Source organism: Vespa velutina, chromosome 16 (assembly GCF_912470025.1).
Source record: "Vespa velutina chromosome 16, iVesVel2.1, whole genome shotgun sequence".
In the NCBI taxonomy this organism is placed as follows: domain Eukaryota; kingdom Metazoa; phylum Arthropoda; class Insecta; order Hymenoptera; family Vespidae; genus Vespa; species Vespa velutina.
Window position 1 is genome coordinate 3,146,582 of NC_062203.1, and position 22,502 is coordinate 3,169,083.

Here is a 22,502-nt window from a genome sequence, read left to right on the forward strand (position 1 = left end):
ATATAATAATTTACACACACACACATATATATATATATACATTTTGTTTATTCGTAGTATTTATTTACGTTCTTATTTTTAGCAATAAAGAAAATTATTAAACAATAATTATTAATTATAGATATATTCATTTTATTAGATTCAATTTATTTGCATTACTCAAAATTTATTATTTGATGGTTCCTCGACTCATAGTAATTAATTTATACATTTTGTAGTATTATCGATCATTCATGACCATTGTGAAAGTCTATCCGTTAATTTATTAAAATGATTCATATTTCGGTTCAGATGATATCATATATAAAATGAATTGAATTTTTCATCAGAAAGAAATGTATTTACGCGTTGGTATTTTCATTTAAATGGGGGAAAAAAAAAAAAAAAAAGAAAAAAAGATTATAGCAATTAAAAATATATGTAAGAATATATAGTATTTCATCACAGTAGTGTTCACAAGTTTAACACGATTTCGTAATAAATTAATAATATACATTTATATTTGACTGTGCGTAATTTTATTCGAATCAATCAATATTATAATATTACAAACCAGAAATAGTATGTGTGTGTGCGTGTGTGTCTGTATATATGTATATATATATATTTTTTCTCTCTCTTTGTCTTCCGCATTTTTTTTTTTTTTTTTTTTTTTTTTTTTTTATCTAATCTTTAGATTTTATTTTAATATTTACTAGCAGATAGGCATAACTTCATAACAATTTATTGATTTAATTAATCCGTACTTATTTTATCAGTATTAATATAATATAAATTGATAATAATAAAAGAAGAAAATAGAATTAAATAGATTGGAAGAAGTTTATAAGAAACAATGGTATAAAATAAATTGTGAATACGTTTGTTGACATTTAAAAAATGTGAAAGTAAATGGAAGCAAAAAAAAAAAAGTATTCTTCGGCAAAGCACATTAATGTTCGTTGGACAAAAAATTTATAATATGGATGAATGAAAAAAAAGAAAAAGAAAAAAGAAAGGAAGAAGAAGAAAGAAAAACAGAATTTTTACGCTTTCTATGTTTTTTTTTCTTTTCCTTTTTTGAAGAATGAAAAGGAGGGAAAAAATTGAAATTACAATTTCTCTCCTCTCTCTCTCTCTCTCTCTCTCTCTCTCTCTTTTTTTTTTCTCTCTCTTTCTTTTTCTCTTTCTCTTTCCCTCTTTCTTTAGAGTGTACCTTCTCATTCGTCGGCTTGCTTTCTGCAATGCAAACTGGCCGCTATATCGATCGGCTCGACGAGGTCGGTGAACGAACCCTTGCGCTTTGTGAAATTCATTTTCCATTTCCTCATCCCTTTTTCACAGTGAGAAGCGTTTTTAAAATTTGTTGTCGCTACAAATCAAGCGGGGGAAAAGAGCCCGCAGATTTATCTATATCTTCATGCATCTGTACATGGCAACCAGTCCAAACGTCAGAGATTTTTAAATGGCGCGAAATTTTTAAAAACGTAAAACCATTTTTTTGCGCGATCCGTTAGCAAACGGATGTTTAATAATAAAAAATGATTTTTTTTTTTTCTTTTACATTTTGGGTACGAATTTGAAATATTTAATCTAACGAGAAATCGTTTAATATTTACATACAATCATTTTTAAAAATAAACTTTCGAAAATGTTTTTTTTTTTTTTTTTTCTTTTTTCTTTTTAATAAAACTTCTACAATCGCTTTTCGAAAGTAAAACTTTTAACAATATATTTTTAATAATAACAATATATTTTTTTAAATATAACAAAATTATTATTATTACTATTATTATTATTATTATTATTATTATTATTATTATTGTTATTTTTATTCTGTTTTCTAATTGAAAGAAATAATCAAATAATACGAAAAGTACTTTGTTATCGTAATGAAAAAAGAGATATTAATTAATTTGAGTAAATTTGATTTAATTAAGAAGGAAAAAAAAGAAATTGTAAGATATATAAAATAGAAATCTTAGCATTATCGATAACTAAGAGAGAAAGCGCGGTAAAATATCGTGTTTGATTTAAGACTTTAAACGAAAGAACCGAGTATGTTTCCGATTCGACGCTTCGTCTAAACCTTTACCCCCCACCCACCCCCCACTCCATCATCATATCGTGCCATATTCGCTCTAGAACGCCATCTCTACGCTCGCGGGAAATAGTGCCTAAAAGGTAAAAATGTGCGGAGCCACATTTTTGGTGCGAACCATGAACGGTAAAAAAAAAAGGAAAACACATTGGGTTTTAACCAAGCTAAAAATGGTTACTATGTAACTTTCGATAATAAAAACACGGGTAGAAACTAATATTTATGTATATGTATATATATATATATATATATATTCTTTTTTCTTACGAAGAAAGATTTTATCTTTTTTCTTTTTTCTTTTTTTTATTCTTTTTTTCTTTACTTTTTTTTAGATTAAAAATAAATTAGAAGAATGACCCATTTATATTTATTTATTTTTTTTTTTTTTTTTTTTTTTTTCGTTTTATTTTTCCTTTTTTAGGTTAAAAATAAAATAGTACTATTATTCGTATTTATTTTGTCGATATCTTTTTCCTTGTTTCTTTCTTTTTCTTTTTTTTTTTTTTTTCCAAAGAAGTTTTATTTTTTAAGCTAAAAATAAAATAGTATACTACAATTTTATATAATATATAATATAATATTATATTTATTATATATTTATTATATAAATAGTATATTATAATATTATATTAATTATTATTAATATATATAATGATAAAATATATAATAATAATACATATAATAATGAAAATGTAATAATTTAAGAATGATTATTTTGATTTAATAAGATCGATCATGGATTATAATTTACTCGTCTTATGATCTGGATAAAATAGAAATAAAATTTGTCATTTTGCAATCCTTCAGAACCTTCACCGTTAATATCGTAATATTTGTAGGTAAAAGGAAACTCGACTTTGAAAATAAATCTTTACGTAGGAACGTAGGGAAGCGTAGAAACACATAACGAAGGAAGATTCATGCGCGTTTACGCAAATACGAAGTTATTAATCTCAGGGCTTTCGAGGAAAATAAGGGTTGGAGAATTTCGACGGAGATCCCCTCCGTGATTCATTGGGGCTGATGCAAATTTCCGCGAATTATAGTAGAAGGAAACGAAGCTCGACCGTCTGTGGAAAGTAACATCCCGGATAATCATTTTATTTGATGAATCAAGTGCATTCCTTCAAGTTCAAACATTAAATGTTCCTTATGCATTTAAAATTATAAGATAATTATATGAAATATTAGAAAAAAATTCTCTATTCTTACAAATTATAATACATATATCAATATTATAATATATATTACTATTATATATTTTATCATTATATATATATATATATATATATATATATATATATAATGATAATAATATTATATATATATATTATTATTATTATTATTATTATTATTATTATTATTATTATTATTATTATATATATAATTGTTTTACGTTACAACATTATTTTTTTGCTTAATATTTGTAAAATATTAATAAAAAATAAAAAAATAAAAGAATAGATAAAAAGAATAATTAATGGAAAAAGATTGTAAAAATAATAATAAATAATGTAACGATTTAAATAATTAAAATAAGAATAACGCGATACTTATGATATTCTTCTAATCAAAATAATCGTCATATTATGTTAATTAACGTAATTTATACTTTAATAGATTAATATAGAACAAATGCAATTTCGATGTCGATGCACTTTTACTAATGAAAATCTCAATTGCTGTCTTTATAAACGAGGGGTTAGAACGGGAGTACGAAAGGAGGAAGGGGTGTTTATCATGTATCAGGTTCCTATTTTAATGAAATATTTGTTCGTCATGAAATATTTCTTGGTTACGACTTTTAACATTCGAAAATGAGAAACAATGATAACGTGATGACAGTAACGAATATGATAATTAATATCGTTCATTAACATTATCAAATAACATCGAGATATACATAGACCTCCCATATATACGTATGTATATGTATATTATCATAAATGAGATCATGAATGATGATAACCATTTTTTTCTTCTTTTTCCTTCTCAGCCATTATTTCTTATATCTATATATTTTTATTGATAATTTACAATAATATTATATATATAAATTCATGTATGTGTGTATGTGTGTGTGTATTTTTCTTATAATACACTATCTATGATCATACTAATATTAATCAATTGTTTAGGAAAATTCTATAATCTTACATAATTTTATATTTTTCTTTGATTAGATTACTTAATTTTATCGAATTACTATGTCTATTATTAAAAATTATAGAATACATATTATTTCGATAATATCATTTAATATTAGAATATATACATATATATATATATATACACTACATATAATATATGTACTATATACAGTATATATAAGCCGTTGATTTTGAAAATGAAAATATATATATATATATATATTTATATTTTTATTTATGTAATAATCTATATTATATTATCTATTCACTTTGCAACATCTGTTCGCATAAGTGTTTAGATAATTAACCAGATTTTATAAGGGATTATAAAAGATTAACGAACCCCTTTTTTGAAGTTCTTCACAAATTTAAAATAATATTTCATCCTGCATCTCTCATTAGAGCGAGCAAACTACGATAATATCTGCTAAAGTATAATAATAATAATTATAATAGTAATAATAATAATAATAATAATAATAATAATAATAATAATAATAATAATAATAATGATAATACAAAAGCAATGAAATAGCGGATAAGAGGGAAGCACATCCTGCGCATTTACTTTGACCGCCCGTAGAACCCTGTTAATAGCACGCTATCATCCCCAATTTAACATATCTCACAAGATTTTTTTTTTTTTTTTTTTTTTTTTTTTTCTATACATACATATACAAAACAAATGCACTATTTGATGACTTACTTCTTCTAAAATTTCTTGAATATTTCCAAATTTATATATGTATATATATTTACATATAACAAAAAAAATAATTAATACAAATTCCCAAAGGAATACAAATCTTTTTTTGTACCATATCATTATTAAGACTTTGACGAAGTTATTATACTGACATGTTATTAATATAATTATTATATTATTATTTCATTATAAAATAGCAAATTTTCAATCCTGTTTAAAATTAAAGATATTATTTAAACCAATAATATATCATATACATATACATATCTTAATATATATATATAATATATATAATATATATAATAATATAATAAAAAAATATAAATATATATATACATACATACAATATATGATTAATTAGGGTAATTTTTATCTTTTATTTTTTGACACTAAATTATTGCTTGATTTAGATAATTTGTATATTGTATATATTATATATATTTATCTTACCAATGTAGATAATTATTTTAATTTTAAATAATATATATATATATATATAATGGTACAAATAATTTATTGATTTTATATATATTAATTTATATATATTTAATATAGATCATATGTTTTGTATTTAAATACACATATATATATGTGTGTGTGTGTGTGTGTGCGCGCAATTTTCTTGTTGACGTTTTTTTTAAATAACGATATGACTTTTAATTTTCAGATGATTCACAAGTGCCGACATTATGCGAACTATCGGCACGATGCGTTGCATCTCACATACCCTTCGAGTTGGTCGAACACGTTTATCCACCTGTGCCGGAACAATTGCAGCTGAGGATAGCTTTCTGGAGTTTTCCCGATAACGAGGAAGACATAAGACTCTATTCTTGCCTTGCAAATGGCAGTGCGGATGAATTTCAACGTGGCGAACAACTATTTCGTTCGAGAAGCGTCAAGAATCCTCTGCAAATAGGTAAAACATCATATACATTATATAAGGGAAAAGTTGTCCTTCATTTTTTTTTTTTTTTTTTTTTTTTTTTTCATTAGAAAATACAATAAGATTATGTAGAGATTATATTTATTATTTATATAAATATTATATGTATTATTTTATTATGATATTTTATTATTAAAATATTGTAATGAAATAATATATATTTATGCGGAGTGCCACAATGACAAAATTTTTTTTTATAATTTTATAATGACAAAATTGAAAATGCTTTTTCAAATCTACTGATTATTATTTCTAAGTGTTCAAAAAATATACAGTATTCTTTTGGAGTAAAAATTATTGATTCTGTAGAAATGACAACTGTTTAAAATCCTTGGGATATAACGCATCCCAATTTATGAACATTAATGAACATTATGAATATTATGAACATTGATGATCTTAATAAAAAATATGAAAATGTATTATCTTCTGTAACTTAAGAAATGAATGAAACGTTTATAATACAAATACAATACAATAAAGTACCAATTATTCTGTATGGATAATAAAAATATGTTTGCACACACATACATGTATTACGTACATTATTACATACATATATTATAATTTTTATATAGGTTTTCATCTCAGCGCCAGCGTGAATCCGCAAATGATGTCAGCAACGTCTGGTGTCGCTAGATCTCAATTCAATGTAGCAGTAACTTTCGATCGTCGAAAGATCACATCGTGCAATTGTACTTGCTCCTCAAAGGCTTATTGGTGTGCACACGTAGTTGCTGTTTGTCTTCATAGAATACATATGGTAAATATATATATATATATATAGTTTTAATTATTTATTTTTTTCTTCTTTTTTTTCTTTTTTGTACATATTTACTATATCGAAAATATTAAAATTACGATCGAAAAACTTATTGAAAAATAATTTTTCAGCCGACACAAGTTTGCCTAAGAGCACCAGTGAGCGAATCTCTGTCGCGATTGCACAGAGATCAATTGCAAAAATTTGCTCAATATCTTATAAGCGAATTGCCACAACAAATTCTTCCCACTGCTCAATTACTCTTGGACGAATTGTTGTCAGCCCAACCGAATGCCATCAATAGTTATTGTGGTGCTCCTGATCCTACGGCAGGTGCTTCCGCGCACGATCAAACATCTTGGTATCTGGACGAGAAAACGTTGCACGATAACATTAAGAAAATTCTTATCAAGTTCTGTGTACCAGCGCCTATTGTGTTCAGGTGAATTTTATTTTCGTTAAAGATAACGTATTAATCAAATAAGTATTATAATTTTATAGATAATACATATTTATATGTTGATGCTGTGTTGTAATTTTTTTTTTCTTTTTTTTTCTTTTTGAAGTGAATATGTCAATATTAGAAATGAATTTTTAATATTGTATTGAGGATTGACCGATCAATAAATAGTACCAAAATTGTTACTATTTTATATATAAATAAAAAATATTTATTGTTTATATATATATAATATTGGATTCTCCGTGAAGTTCATGCCGATTAACAATTAAATCAGTTGTATTAAAGTAATTCTATTTTATAAACCGCAAACCGCATAGTTCTAGTTATTCGTAATCCGCTATATTTTTGTCATCGTATTTGATCATTGTAAATATTGAAAATTCTTCTCAAGTATTCAAAATTAAAATTTACACCTTTAAAAACCTAGCAAATCACACTTTCTAATAATTCCTTCGATTGAAAGATCATTTTCATAAATAGCATAAATATCTTTTCTTCTTATCTTTCCTATGATATAAAAATATCAAATGTCGATTTACAAAATCCACTCTATTGCCGTCCATTTTTAATCATAAGCACAAAATCGAAAGGAAATTACTAAGTGAACAAAAAAAAAAAAATTATTTGTAATAAAAACTTCGTCAAATACACCGTTGCAATATACATATAAACAAAACTAACAAAACTTTTATTATCATTATAGACGTACCGATACATTTTCTTACATACTTGTAAGTGCAAACTAATCACATTAAAAAAAAAAAAAAAAAATAATCATTATTAATAACACAGTTTATTAGTAATCGTTAAAAGATTAAAGTCGGTCAATCCAATATTTATGTTTTTTGTTATTAAAAAGTCGACATTTATAATAATGAATTATTGTATTCTGATAATAATAATATCGTTTGATTAACATTATCCGATAATATTTTTTAGCGACGTAAACTATTTGAGCACTACAGCACCTCCGGCTGCTGCCGAATGGTCGTCGCTTCTTAGACCATTGAGAGGTCGAGAACCAGAGGGAATGTGGAACCTGCTCTCGATCGTACGTGAAATGTTCAAGAGAACGGATCGTAACGCAATACCGCTTTTAGAGATTATCACAGAAGAATGCATGGCCTGTGAACAAATAATAGTTTGGTGGTTTAACACGAAAGTAGCTTTATTGAATGGTACAGGACATGGTGGTGGTAAACATGGTAATATGAACAGCAACGTTCATGCATCTCAACATGCGTGTTCTTCGTTGTGCGACGAAATTGTCGTACTTTGGAGATTGGCTGCTCTAAATCCTGGATTATCACCGGCCGAACGAGAGATGCTACATGATCAATTTATGGCATGGCATATGAAGATCATTGATAAGGTAATATTAATAAAAGTATTACTTATGTTTATGTTCGAGGAGATTTGATTATATCCATTAAAAATCAATACTATTGCCTTATTTATTTTTAGGTCACTAAAAGTCGTGGTACCTCGGTATCCCATAATTCGCATAATAAAAATAATAGCAGTAGCTATAAGGATTCATTGAAGAACGATTTAACCGTATTTGTTGGCTTCAAAACGGCTCTTGAGGCATGTTATTTAGATTGGGAAGAATATACTCTTCCGGGTATCACATACACCGCTGAAAGCAATCCCATGTATCATTGTCCATTTACATGTTTTCGACATGTTGGTGATAGTGGTACCGAAGTAAATCAGGTTTGTTATATCTTTTTCTAAATATGATATATAATTTATCATTGATCTTTTTATATGATATAAAACGTAAATTGTATATCTTTTATAAAGGTGAATTCGAGTTCGGCTGTCTTGAATTGCCAACCACCTATTTCTCATCATCACAGCAGACGACCTGTACCATTAGGTCTCGTAGAATTTAGTTATACGGATAGACGAAGATTGAATCCACGAGAATTTCCGGGATTGTGTTCAAGAGGTAGCGGCGGTGATGGAAATCGTAGCAGTGTTAGTTCTGAAGGTTTTTGCGAAAATGATACCGATATGGCCGACATTTCGGAACCACAATTATTACTTAGACGTGGATGCGCCAGGTTAAATAATTGCGGAGATACAGATTCACAGGTTGATACGATCGTTAATATAATTTGAAAATAATTTTTAATTTATAAACAAATTTATAATACATGATAAATAATTAATGTTTAGGAGGGCGGAGGTAGCGAATCCTCATCGAACAGTAACGTGAGTTTAAAAAATGTTCAAGACTCGAATAAACATTGTTCGAACGTATTATCATCGGAAAGTCATAGTGACAGTAGTGAAAGTAGTAACAATAAGACTACTAACGAAGTGAAGTGCGGCAGGGCGAATTTCGTCGACTATCGTGATAAGTCGCGTACGGTAAATCCTAAAGCAACAGGATCAAAGACTGAACAAGAATCTGAACAAGAGAATGATGCATCCAGAAGACAATCAAAGGATGAAAGTTCATCTTCTAGCAGCGATAGCCCTTCTGGTGATGAATATAACGTTTATTATTATGATTCAAAGGCAACAGTGAATAATACAGGAAACGATTCGAAAACCGAATCACCTTTGACCATAGCACCGAGCGCAAGTGCATTGTTGGGTAATCTAAAGAAAACAGAAGATCCTTGGGGTATATTTCTTGCTAGAGCAGAGGGTCTTTATGCCCATGGACATACGCGAGAAGCTTGTATACTTGGTGTTCGATTAGCAGAAGAATTATTAGCTAATCCTCCGGATTTAATGATCGAGGAACCACCCGTGCCATTGAAAGGAAAAAAGAAAAAGGTAAGATAAAAGATTTGATTTAATTTCATATGTCCTCTGTTACCATAATCGAATGATAATATCAAATGAATATAAATGTTACAGCAACAAGTGAATCCAGCGTCACATCAATTAACGTGCCTTGCCTCCGCCACTTTGGCAAAATGTTGCTTCTTGTGCACGGTACTCGCTGAAAATCCTGAATATCACAATCTTGCATTCAGAGTAGGTCTCTATGGTTTAGAAATGGCTAGACCGCCGGCAAATACGAAACCTTTAGAGGTAAAATTTATACCTATCAATACGGTTAATACCATTGAAAGTTCTTTTTTTTTTTTTTCTATTTCTATTTCTCTGTTAATTTCTTTATCATTTTCTTTTTATCAGGTCAAACTAGCACATCAAGAAAGCGAACTCGTCGGTTTGTTGAAAAAAATTCCCCTAGGTCAAGCTGAACTTAATATGGTCAGACAAAGAGCGGCGCAATTACGAGATGGTGTATTACGATCAAGAGGGCATGCATTGCTACCAATTATTTTAGCAAGCTTCATATTCGATACTTTGAATACACCGAGTATGTTTATCCTTAACATATATGCATATATAAATAAATTAATATATATATGTATATATATATATATATATATATATATATATGAGTCTATGAAAAAATGGAATCTTTGAAATATTTTAATTAAGTTTAGTTGTTAAAATACCGCACGCGTTAACCCAAAGTTAAATTTCTGTTCGATCAGAATCCATTTTTTTTTTTTTTTCATACACATTTTTTTTCATATACATCTACAATATTAATACTCAGGTAGAATAGAAAAGTAAAGTATAGGAAGAAAAAAAAAAAAAAAAAAAAAAAAAGAAAAAATATTTACAGGAGGTCCGGAAATTAACAAAGAAGCTGATGAAGCTCTGGGTTTCGACGCAGCTGTCGCTGCTTTAGGATTGAAAGCAAACGTAAGTGAAGCGGATCATCCGCTTCTTTGCGAAGGTACTAGACGGCAAAGGTACGTTAATCATCATTAGAAATTTCTCTAAGATCATGGAAATAAAGTTATGATATATTTCTTGTTTTGATTTATAGGGGCGACTTGGCGATTACTCTTCTTGTACATTACAAGGATGCACCGGCTAAAGTAGCTAGAATAATGAACAAACTTTTGGATCGTGATGTTCATCAATTAATTAAGTCTCCTATTCTTAGTAGTTACTACACTGCAAATCCTATCACTAAACCTGAGGCAAGAATTTAAATATTGTCTGTTATATGACCGTTTCTTAAATTCAATTTAGATAAAAAATTATTATTATTATTTATTTATTTATTTATTTATTTATTTATTTATTTTTCAGACGACAACGCATTTGCCGGATGACGAATGTTTGTCGCCTTTAACAGGCACCGATGTTCCTGGAAACAGTGACAATGTTATCGGTAATGGGAGTAGACCACACAGTAGTACAAGCGCGGAATTAGAAAATAGCATGAGTGCATTAACTCTTCAACCACCATTAGTGCAACCAGTACCAACTAGAACTAAAGAAACAAGGTTTGTTTTTCATTGATAATACATACGTATTAATACATCGTGAATTTTAATGTTAGCTTTAGCCAGTTGCCAATTATATTTTTGGCAATGAATGACTATGAAAAAGCTTTTACATAAATTTTGAAAGTCACGTTATAAAATTAAATAACCATAACATTTTAAAAATTATATATTACATATTCTTATAAGTTATACCATAATTCTTGTGATTGGTTGCAACCTCTAAAATAGAAAAAAACACGAGAATTTTAATGATCAATCTACAATGTGTTAACAATATTACTTTATTTTTTTCTTTTTCTTTTTTTATACTTTTGAATACTCATAACATAAGCAATCCATGTGGATGGCGTACGCCTAATGACTTCGATTACTGGGAATGGAATACTTTTTTTTCGTTAATGTGATCTCTATCGATTGAATATGCAAGTTGTAAAACTATTTAAATAATGCAAAAAAGTTCTTCTCAAACATCAATTATTCTATTCAAAACATTAAAATGTAAATAATATAATCTTAATTTGAAATTATATTAATGAAACAAAATATTTGAACTTAATAAATATAACAAAAAAATGTGAACAATTTTATACTTATATTTTAAACAACAAAATATCAAACTTTAAATCACATATACTTTATATTTACATTAAATTGATTTTGTAAAATAAAAACACACACACACATTACAAAATAATTTCGGATTATTTTGTAAAAACTTTTAACGTTAAATTTTAAATCCATTGAAATTAATTTTGAGTGTGGTAAATCTCAAGACGATCGTCTATACACAAATCGACAATGTTGTTACTAATCTCAAGCGTGAGGGAGATCGAAAAAATTCGCTAAACGCTTATATGCGTCTATAGCACTCACAAACGATTAATTTTGATCATTTTATAGGTACAAGAGTAAGCGAGTATGTCCATCGATCCCTAATCAACCATCCGAAGCTGGTGCACATTTCATGTGTGAATTGGCTAAAACCGTATTGGCTAAAGCAGGTGGTAGTAGTTCAACTTCATTGTTCACTCAAGTATCAACAAATCAAAATCATCATGTACCACATAGAGCTTTACACATGTGCGCCTTTCAATTGGGCTTATATGCTCTTGGTCTTCATAATTGCGTCAGTCATAATTGGTTGAGTCGTACTTATTCAACACACGTATCTTGGATCACTGGACAAGCTGTAGAAATTGGTGCCCCGGCTATATGGTTTCTCATTGAAAGTTGGGAAGGTCATCTAACTCCTCCAGAAGCAGTCAGTATTGCTGATAAATCTTCCAGAGGTAGCGATCCAAATATGGTCAGAGCAGCCGCAGAATTGGCACTATCTTGTTTACCACATGCTCATGCTCTTAATCCAAATGAAGTGCAAAGAGCAATTTTACAGGTAAACATTATAAATGAATTGAGGTAAAATAACTATATGACATCTAAATTAATATCATTCAAAAATTTCTTTATATTTACAGTGTAAGGAACAAAGTGATGTGATGTTGGAAAAAGCATGTATCACGGTTGAAAATACGGCAAAAGGTGGCGGTGTTTATCCAGAAGTACTTTTTCAAGTTGCCAAATATTGGTACGAGTTGTATATCCGTGTAAGTTTACAATATTACTTTCGAACCTGTCTATGAAATAAAAAGATCGATTAATTAATATTATAAAAGATCGATAAATTATAATTAATTTTTTGTTTTTTTTTTTTTTTTTTTTTTTTTTTTTTTTTTTTTTTTTTTTGTTTACATGCAGCACACACCAGGAGGAGAACAACAAGATGAGATGCCACACGATTCTTTACAGTTAGATCTTAACAGTGCCCTTTTAGTAGAACCTGGTCCTCCGGTAGATTTATCTGCAGGTCAAATGATACCAGGTCCAACACAGGCCGTTGTTGTAACTAGTACACAACCACCTCCTCAGCCATATCCTGCACATCCCACTATAACGACTCTGGCACCCTTGGGTACAGTACAACAGTATTACAATCACGAAGCACAAATAATACAACAACCAGGTGTTTAGATAAAAGTATTTTCTTTCTTTTTTTGGAGGACATATAAAAATAATATTAGTTCTTTTTTCTTCTTTTTTTTTTCTTCTTTTTTTTTTTTTTCTCTTTTCTTTTTAAACTAACTTAATAAATTAACATAAGCCATTTTTCAAATCGAATGCAGTTATAATTATTTACGCATAAAAAATCATTATTCATAATGCCTTAACATTATTCACGCGCATTAACTAATGTTACATATAACCTTTTGCTTCTCTTTATTTCCAGGAGTTGGCATGCCGTATGCGGTAGCTCCCTACAGTTTCGTACATCCTCATCATTCGATTCCAACGTTCGGTGGCCCGATGCCTTCGCATAGAGTAACTCTACCACCTGCACCACCACACATGCAAATGTATCACACAGCCTTTCCACCTCATCCTAGATGTCCACAGCATCCTCAACATCCACAACATCCGCATCATCCACCGCCAGCTGCACAGCCACCGCCAGTGCCGCAATACTACGCACCGCAACCTCCGCCTCCGCCAGGAACCCATCATTTGTTCACCATGCAACAAACCATGCCAGTTAACGTACGCAAATTATTTTTATTTTTCTAGATAACGTATGAGGAATTCTTGTAAATTTATTGTTTCTAATTTAAATATATGGTTTCTCTCTTTTTTTCTTTTCTATTTTTTTTTTTTTTTTTTTTTTTTTTTTTTTTTTTCATTTTTTCTTTTCATCAGGTTCAAGCGGGAGTAACACACGGTCCTATTCCTGGACAAAGTGGTCTGCCTGGACCAGCATTGGTACAGGCTCAACCAATTATATCGACTGTAAGACCTCAACCCCAGGTTAATATATATGTATATATATATATATATATATTACATTATTCTACAATAGATCATTTTTCTTAGAGTTATCGTTTTTCATTGCTTTCTTTCTTTTTTTTTTTTTTTTTCGATCAGGTTCATAGACAAAATCAACCGTTTAGGCAACAACAATTTAGGGCATTGGTTGCGGCGTATCGCGTAGGTATGTTAGCCTTGGAGACATTAGCTCGTAGAGTTCACGACGACAGGCCCCAGGCAAAATATGCACGTAATCCACCATACGGAGAAGACGTTAAATGGTTGTTAAGAGTTTCGAAACGTTTGGGCTCCCAATACCTTCATCAGTTGTGTGTCTGCACGGTTAACAGTATCGTCAGCCCGTTTGTTCTTCATGAAGTGGCACTCGAAGCGGCCCATTATCTTGCCAGAAATAATCCAACTTTGGTGTTACAACATTTGAGATCGGCTCCTTTGGCACCGCTAGTACACAAGTGTCAACAAATGTTAGTTTTACGTTTGATAACAGACAGACTATTGGGTGTTAGTATATCAAAAAATAAAGAAGTATAATAATTTGTATTAATTATAAATTCGTAGGTATATTCAGTGTATGCATCAGAAGTTATATCATCTGGCACCTGGCGATTACGAGGACTTCGCAAGTGTAGTTTGTGCGGCAAGAGCCGCATTCCATATCACTCCTGAAGGGCACACACAATTCAAAGAATGGCTTCAATCTATTAAGAGGTAATAATACTTCATTTCTTTTAACTCTTTGCGGTTTGATGGGTTAAAAATTGATCCATCCTTTTCTTGCTTAACTTTTAACGCATGGTGGTATATATTTTAATTCACCTCGTTATTATTTCTTATCTTATTTTTGTTTTTTCCCATCTCATTTTGAGTAATATTTTATGTTAAATAATTGAAACGAACGTTTTTTTCATTGTTTTTTATATTAAAAAAAAAAAAAGAAAAAAAAAAAGAATACCGTGCAACTTAGATTTTTATTTTCTTTAAAATCGTTTGTCTCCAAAGTTTTAACAGGAAGTAATTTTGAGAAATCTTTTTTCCTTTTCTTTTTTATTTTCTTTTTTTTTTTTTTTTTTTTTTTTTTTTAGAGCAACTATGAAAGATTAAAAAAAAAAAAAAGAAAATAAATAAATAAAAAAGAAAGGAAAAAAAGACAAACGTACAAAATAAAGGACTTTGTATGCTTGCTTTCAGATCTCAATCGTGTAACAAAGATCTATGGGCGCAAATCAATGCGGCATTACAGCAAAATGGCAAATGACATAGAGCGGAACCAGGCATATCAAGAGGCATAACGTCATTACCCCATTCAACATCAGTAGCCCCTGGAACAATTGCTGTGGCACAGGCATCGTCTGTTACTGCAACGGTAGCTCCATCATCATCGTTATCACCGGTTACGACGACGACAACAACGACGACGTCCTCGTCTATAGCAGCTACTACGACAACAACACAGAATTTAGTCACCCATCAACATCAACAACAATCTTCGTCCCATCAAGATCGTCGTACGCGTTCACGCATCGGTCATCCACAACAAGGACGACTTGGTCAGGATTTTCATAATGTCTGTTTACGTTCGTCCTCGTGGAAACATCGCGTAAGCGGCAACGATAACAAGGGCAACAACATTGGATGACGTATGAGTTTTCCGTGCAGCACGCACGACGGAAACCGTCTTAGGATTCTTGCTCAAAATGGAAAATTCATCACGGAAATGAACGCCCGTTCGATCCAATTTGATCAACGTACGGTATCCATGATGACATAAGCTAAAAATTGCTTGATCTAAGAAAAGAAGGAGGAGGAGGAGGAGGAGGAGGAGAAGGAGGAGGAACGAGAAAGAAGAGAAAGGAAGAAAAAGAAAAAGAGAAAAAAAGGAAAAAGAAAAAAGAAAGAGGAAAATAAACAAAAAAAGCGAGAGAAAGAGAGAGAGAGAGAAAAATCTCATATCTAAAGAAAGATTATCGCGTGTTCAATCAATTCGAATTAATCTGCAGCATTCAGAGAACGCAATTCATTACACACACACACACATATATATATATATGTATGTGTATATATATATATATATATATATATATATATATATATATATAGAAAGAGAGAAAGAGCATCGTTGTTAATATACTTGAAAGAATAACGATGCCAATTTTTCACTTGTCCTTCTTCGTTAATCGTTCAATCAAAATTCTTTACTTTCGTAATCGCGTACAGACATCGCGAATTAAAGAGACAGAGAGAAAGAAAAGAAAAAAAAAAGAGATAGATAGAAAGAGAGAAAGAAAAAGTTATCAAAAACAAAACGAAAAACAGAGAAGAAAAAGAAATATATATGTATATACATACATACATATATATATATATATATATATATATATGTGTATGTATATATGTATATACATGTATATATATATATATATATATATGAAAAAAAAGGAATAATACGGGCAACAACAACAAAAACAACAACAACAACAACAACAAAAAGAAAAAGAAAAAAAGAAAAACACAGAACCACTCCTCGATTTTAATTTAAATCGTCCGATCGTCTTTTAGCTGCAATTAGATAGGAAATTTTATTTTGACTCGTCACATAGATAGAACGAATTTTTCTCTCTTATTTTATTTTTGTAAACAAGTAAAAAATTTTAATATCGATAATGCCTATTTATATAACTGTAATAGAAAATTCAAAACAGAATGTTTATCAGAATAAGTGATTTATATATATATATATATATATATATATTATATATGTATATATATATATATATATATATATATAAACCCTTTTTGAACATTACAATCGAAAATTTTTATAGTCATAAAGAACACTCAAATCACATAATCAGTCGAAAAACTGATATCTTTCGCCAATTTTCCCCGTTTTACTTTATTGGCTTTATTGGTTTTTTCTTTTTTTTTTTTTCTTTTCTTTCTTTGTTTCCTTCTTTCTTTCTTTCGGTCCTTTTTTTTTTTAATACTATAATAAATAAAATATATATATATATATATATATATATATATATATCTTATTTCTTTTTCTTTTCTTTTTCTTTTTCTTTTTCTTTTTCTTTTTCTTTTTTTCTTTTCTTTTCTATTTTTTTTTTTTTTTTTTTTTTTTTTCTTTTTTTACTATATCATAGACGTACATATATTACACGCAGCTCTGCAACATAATCATTGTCTGTCATTAATGACAATCCGTAAAGGAAATGATCTCTGTAATTTTTAAATTAAAATAATTTGAAATATATAAATAAAGGAACAAAGTTATATAGCTGACATATCACCTCAAAAATTTGAGCCACCCACCCAAAAAAAATTGTAACCACCATCCGGCCCATCCATCCCCCTATAGACACCGATATAATATTATGTATTATCTTTTTGTTTTACTTTCTTTTTTTGCGTTTTCGTTTTATTTCTTTTCTTTTTTCGTTTCTTTCCTTAACCACCTCCACCCCACCCTACCCCTCTGCCCCCTATAATCTCCTACTATTTTTTAATTTATACGTACGATTACAATATGCTTACAAAAAAAATATTTGAATTATTTTAACATTAATCATATGAAATTATGTGATCAATGTTGAAACGTTTCAAAATTTCGAAAGTGGTGTATATATTATCAAGTAATAATGTTTCTGGTGGCTCTTAGAAGAAAAAACGAATGACGAAGAAGAAAAAAAAAATAGGAAAAAAAATACTTCACAGATTAGTTCACATATTCATACACACACACACACACACACATATATATACATATATATATATATGTGTGTGTACATACACAGGTATACACACATATATACGCCCAATGAACTGACAGTATATTCTGATCATTTTCCGTTATCATGGGAACGCGGAATAGAAAGAGATAGAAAGAAACAGTATATAATCATTAAGATGGAACCATTCATTTCTCACTTGAACATTCGATAGCTTAAGTGAAAATTATTAAGATTAAGTAAACGAAAATAATGAGAGAAATAAAAAGAGTAAAGACAAAAAAAAAAAAGAAAAGACAAAAAAAAAGAAATAAGTAACCCACGAGATATAAACGGTAAGAGCAAAGAAATTTATTTTGCAATATGTGACGATGACGTAAGGAAGAATAAGAAAAAGAAGAAGAAAACAAACAAACAAAGAAGAAAAAAAGAAGTTAAAAAAAAAAAAAAAGAAAAAAATAAAACAATACTGTATTCTACGAATATATGCCGCGTCCACGGGATTGGTGCCGTGTTTCGTGGACATTGATATATAATATGTATATATATATATATATATATATATATATATATATATATATATATATGTAATTATTATTGTTTTTAGTATGAACTCTAAACAGTGCCTCGTCGAAATCTATATAGAAGAAAAAAAAAAGTAAAAAATACTAAAGGGAAGAAGAAAAAACGAAAATAAAAAAAATAAATAAATAAATAAACAAATAAATAAATAAAAAGAAAAAGAGAAAGGAAAAGAACATTTTATGCGAGTTAAGAAAATTCTATGAATGGACGACATATTGTCCAAAGGGGTAAGGGGAAAGAAAGATAGATAAGAAAGAGAGAGAGAGAGAGAGAGAGAGAGAGAAAGAGAAAGAACGAAACTCGTCTTTAATTATTCTGTATCATTCGCCAGTGTTATTATAAATAAAATTACGCTGTTTTATCATTAAGAATAAATTAGAAATAACGTATGCGATTACGTATATATTAAAATTAAATGTAAAGCACGTCTATGTTTTCAAAATGATATTGAAGGGCAGTACACAGAATAATATAAAATAAGAAAGAGGATAAAGAGAAAAAAATGTGAACATGTCGTATGCATGTATGTATGTGTGTACGTATGCATGTACGTATGTATGTATGAAAGAAAAATGGATAAGGATATAGAAATACCGATAAGATACATACATTCTCGAGGATCTGCGAAGATAATTTTTCATTTATTATTATTTCATTTCTATCAACGAAATAGTGCCATTTTATTTATTTTTAGTTTCATGTTAAAAACACAAAAAAAAAAATTTTGTCAATAGTATCACGTGATCATATCTTTTTTTTGCTATACGGGAAATATATATATATTATATATATTTATTATATATATTATATATATATCATATATATATATTATATATATTAAATATATATATTACATTATAAATATATTATTATATTTATATATATATATATATATATATTATATTTTATATATACATATAAAATAAAAGATTACATCAAAAATAAAATGAAAAACTCGTGAAACTACTTTTACTATAATTTCTAGTTTTTCTTTTTTTTTCTTTTTGTCTTTTTCTTTTTTTTTTTTTTGTTTTTTTTTTTTTTAATTTTCGTTCTTTTTCTTTTTTTTTTCTTATTATTATCTTCATTCTTTTCAATTATTCAATTCCGTTATTAAAATGATCTCATTATAGCATCTATTCGAGGCACATTCATTTCGTGAATGTGTTTAAGTATAGACTCAGCGTATAGTCGATAACGTTATCCATAGCGAATAATAATTATCTAACTAGCCTACTTTATTAGTAAACTCTTATAGAAACATTATAAATCTGCAAAATTTTCAATGGATGAAAGGTTTAAACGATAACCGAGAATGATAAAGAAAATAGAAAAAAGAAGACAAAGATAGATAGATAGATAGAGAGAGAGAGAGAGAGAGAGAAAGAAAGAGAGAGAGGGAGAGAGGAAGAGAGAGAGAGAGAGAGCGACATACGAAAGATTATAAACACATTATAGAGATGCAAAACAAGACAGAAAATCCTTACGTAGATCGCTAGCATCCTATTTATTTCTTTGCCGAACATAATCTATATAAATATATACATATATACACAATGTGACAAAACATAAAGCGTTACAAATTGTTTTTCAAGAAATCATTGCGACTATGCTTTTGAATGAATGTGATTTTTTCTTTTTTCTTCTAATTTTTTTTTTTTTTTTTTTTTTTTTTTATAACCACTAAAGCAAAATGATGTAATCGTTAGATTGAAAAAAGGAAAAAATTTTAATTGTTTTACCATTTTATTGTTTTGAGAAAGAAAAGAAAAAAAATAACAATTTGTAACACTTCATATGGACCATCGATTATATGTGTATATGTGCATATATGTATATATATATATATATATATATATATATATATATACATATATATTTACATACATACAGGTTGATTATAAATTAAGGATCATTTGAATCTCTCATTTGTTAAGAATAATAAATAAATAAATATATATATATATATATATATATAAAACAAAAATTAAAAAACATTATTGAACTTTTGATTTAACAACGAAAATCGATTTCTCTATTTCGTACTCTTAAGATATATGACAAAATCATGAAACTTTTCTTAATACGGATATATTTTTTTTTAATTCCTATTAACAAGTAAGATATTACAATTGTTCGGTAATTTATAATCAATCCGTATAATAAAATATACATACCTATAGATATATAAAGTATAAGTACTTTATGTGGATATAAATATAAATATAAAGATTTGCGAAAAAATAATGAGAAAGTATCGTTCGAAGTAAGTATCCATGTAATAATTAATTTTTGGTGCACGTTCGAGTACAGTTAAAAATGAAAATAAGATAGATTCTTGATGCTCGGAAGTACATACTTTTATGTATGTACATACTTACGTGAGAAAATGATCGTTCGAAAGTTGATCTTATTCTCTACATTTCTAACGATCGCAAAACGTAGAAAATCCAGAAAAGAGATAGATAGATAGAGAGAAAGAGGACTAGAGAGAGTGAGCGAGAGAGAGAGAGAGAGAGAGAAAAAAAAAGGGGCGAGAAATAAAGGGATGAGGATGGAGAACGTGAGAAAGCACGCCGAGAATTATATTTTTACACTTGATCAGAAAAAAAAAAAAAGAAAAGAAAAGAAAATAATAAAGCTGAAATAAAGTGCTACGTGACAAAAAAAAAAAAAAAAAATAGAAAAAAAATAAAAGAAAAGAAGAAAGAAAATTAAAAATAAGAAAAGAGAAAGAAAACAAATGAAGAAGATTTAACGCCGCGGGGCGACGTTAGACTCTTGCTTTAGTCTTATTAAGGATATAAACGGTATTAGTGTATCGTAGAAATATGTAAGATCATAATAGAAAAATTTGGGATCGAATATAATTGTCTGACCAATTTGATCTATCGATAACGTTGAAAATCAAAAAAAATGGCGTCGACCAACATAGATGGCGTCCTCGATCGTTTTCCAAAATTTAAAAACTAATGAAAAAAAAATTGTCCATTCCTTTAAATCAGACTATTGAAATTCATCGATCTCTCTCGTTAGTTCTGAATGATTTTTATTAAAGATCAAAATGAATCGAAAAAAAAAAAAGAAAAAAAAAACAGAAGAAAAATCAAAAAAAAAAAAAAAGAGAGAGAGAGAGAGAAAAAACATCAACGTCAAGAAAAATTGGTAACCTTACATGGCCGAGATAATGATGATCTCCAAACTCCGATACACTTTTACGCGTGCGTGCGTGCGTGTGTGTGCGTCGTACGGCTCGAATAAATCGTAAGTTCGAATATGTGTTCAATAATTTAATAAATAAAGAAAAAAAAAAAAAAGGGAAAAAAGAAGGAAAGAAAAAGCGGAGAAGAAGGAGCAAAAGAAAAAAAGAGGAAAGAAAATGAAAATAAAAAAAGAAAAAGAAAAAGAAAAAAGGTAAAAGAATACTCTCTCGCGAATCTTTTCATATAATGCGGAGGATCATCGCGATATGTGGGTTCACACTTTAAACCCTCTGTACGTTTTAAAGATCTTAAAGGCGAATGACGAATTCTCTTTTTCAAAATCTGTGAATGGTAGCCGAACGTTTATAGAAACGTTAATAAGCGAATACTTTTTTTAGCGTAGTCACGCGTCTCTAGAATCGATTACCAACAGCTCAGGTATAATCACGATGATGAAAGGAAAACAAAAATAAAAAAAATAAAAAAAATGCATAAAAGTAAAAAAGTTACACAAAAAAAAATAGGTAAAAAAAGAGAGAAAAAGAAAAGAGAGAGTGGGGGAGAGAGAGAGAGAGAGAGAGAGAGACGGAAAGAAAGAAAAAAAGAGTGAGAAAGGGATAGAGAGAGAGAGATAGAGAGAGAGAGATAGAGAGAGAGATAG

General features: G+C 28.7%; 1 protein-coding gene across 3 annotated transcripts in view; it reads left to right on the plus strand.

Annotated features, from left to right (window-relative positions):
* LOC124954968 (zinc finger SWIM domain-containing protein 8 homolog) overlaps positions 1-16,649 on the plus strand; it is a 42,458-nt gene extending 25,809 nt beyond the window's left edge. The window contains exons 2-21 of one of the 3 annotated variants that reach the window (XM_047508679.1): positions 5,604-5,855; positions 6,461-6,645; positions 6,777-7,087; positions 8,048-8,480; positions 8,573-8,824; positions 8,915-9,208; positions 9,293-9,901; positions 9,986-10,162; positions 10,268-10,454; positions 10,770-10,899; positions 10,977-11,133; positions 11,246-11,442; positions 12,346-12,838; positions 12,921-13,049; positions 13,201-13,465; positions 13,730-14,037; positions 14,194-14,301; positions 14,419-14,786; positions 14,881-15,030; positions 15,511-16,649. In XM_047508679.1, the coding sequence (XP_047364635.1) occupies positions 5,604-5,855; positions 6,461-6,645; positions 6,777-7,087; positions 8,048-8,480; positions 8,573-8,824; positions 8,915-9,208; positions 9,293-9,901; positions 9,986-10,162; positions 10,268-10,454; positions 10,770-10,899; positions 10,977-11,133; positions 11,246-11,442; positions 12,346-12,838; positions 12,921-13,049; positions 13,201-13,465; positions 13,730-14,037; positions 14,194-14,301; positions 14,419-14,786; positions 14,881-15,030; positions 15,511-15,577 (5,072 nt within the window). In that variant the 3' untranslated portion in view covers positions 15,578-16,649. The remainder of the gene's footprint in view (positions 1-5,603; positions 5,856-6,460; positions 6,646-6,776; positions 7,088-8,047; positions 8,481-8,572; positions 8,825-8,914; positions 9,209-9,292; positions 9,902-9,985; positions 10,163-10,267; positions 10,455-10,769; positions 10,900-10,976; positions 11,134-11,245; positions 11,443-12,345; positions 12,839-12,920; positions 13,050-13,200; positions 13,466-13,729; positions 14,038-14,193; positions 14,302-14,418; positions 14,787-14,880; positions 15,031-15,510) is intronic. The other 2 variants (XM_047508680.1, XM_047508681.1) reach the window with 2 other exon arrangements.
* Positions 16,650-22,502: the final 5,853 nt, after the last annotated feature.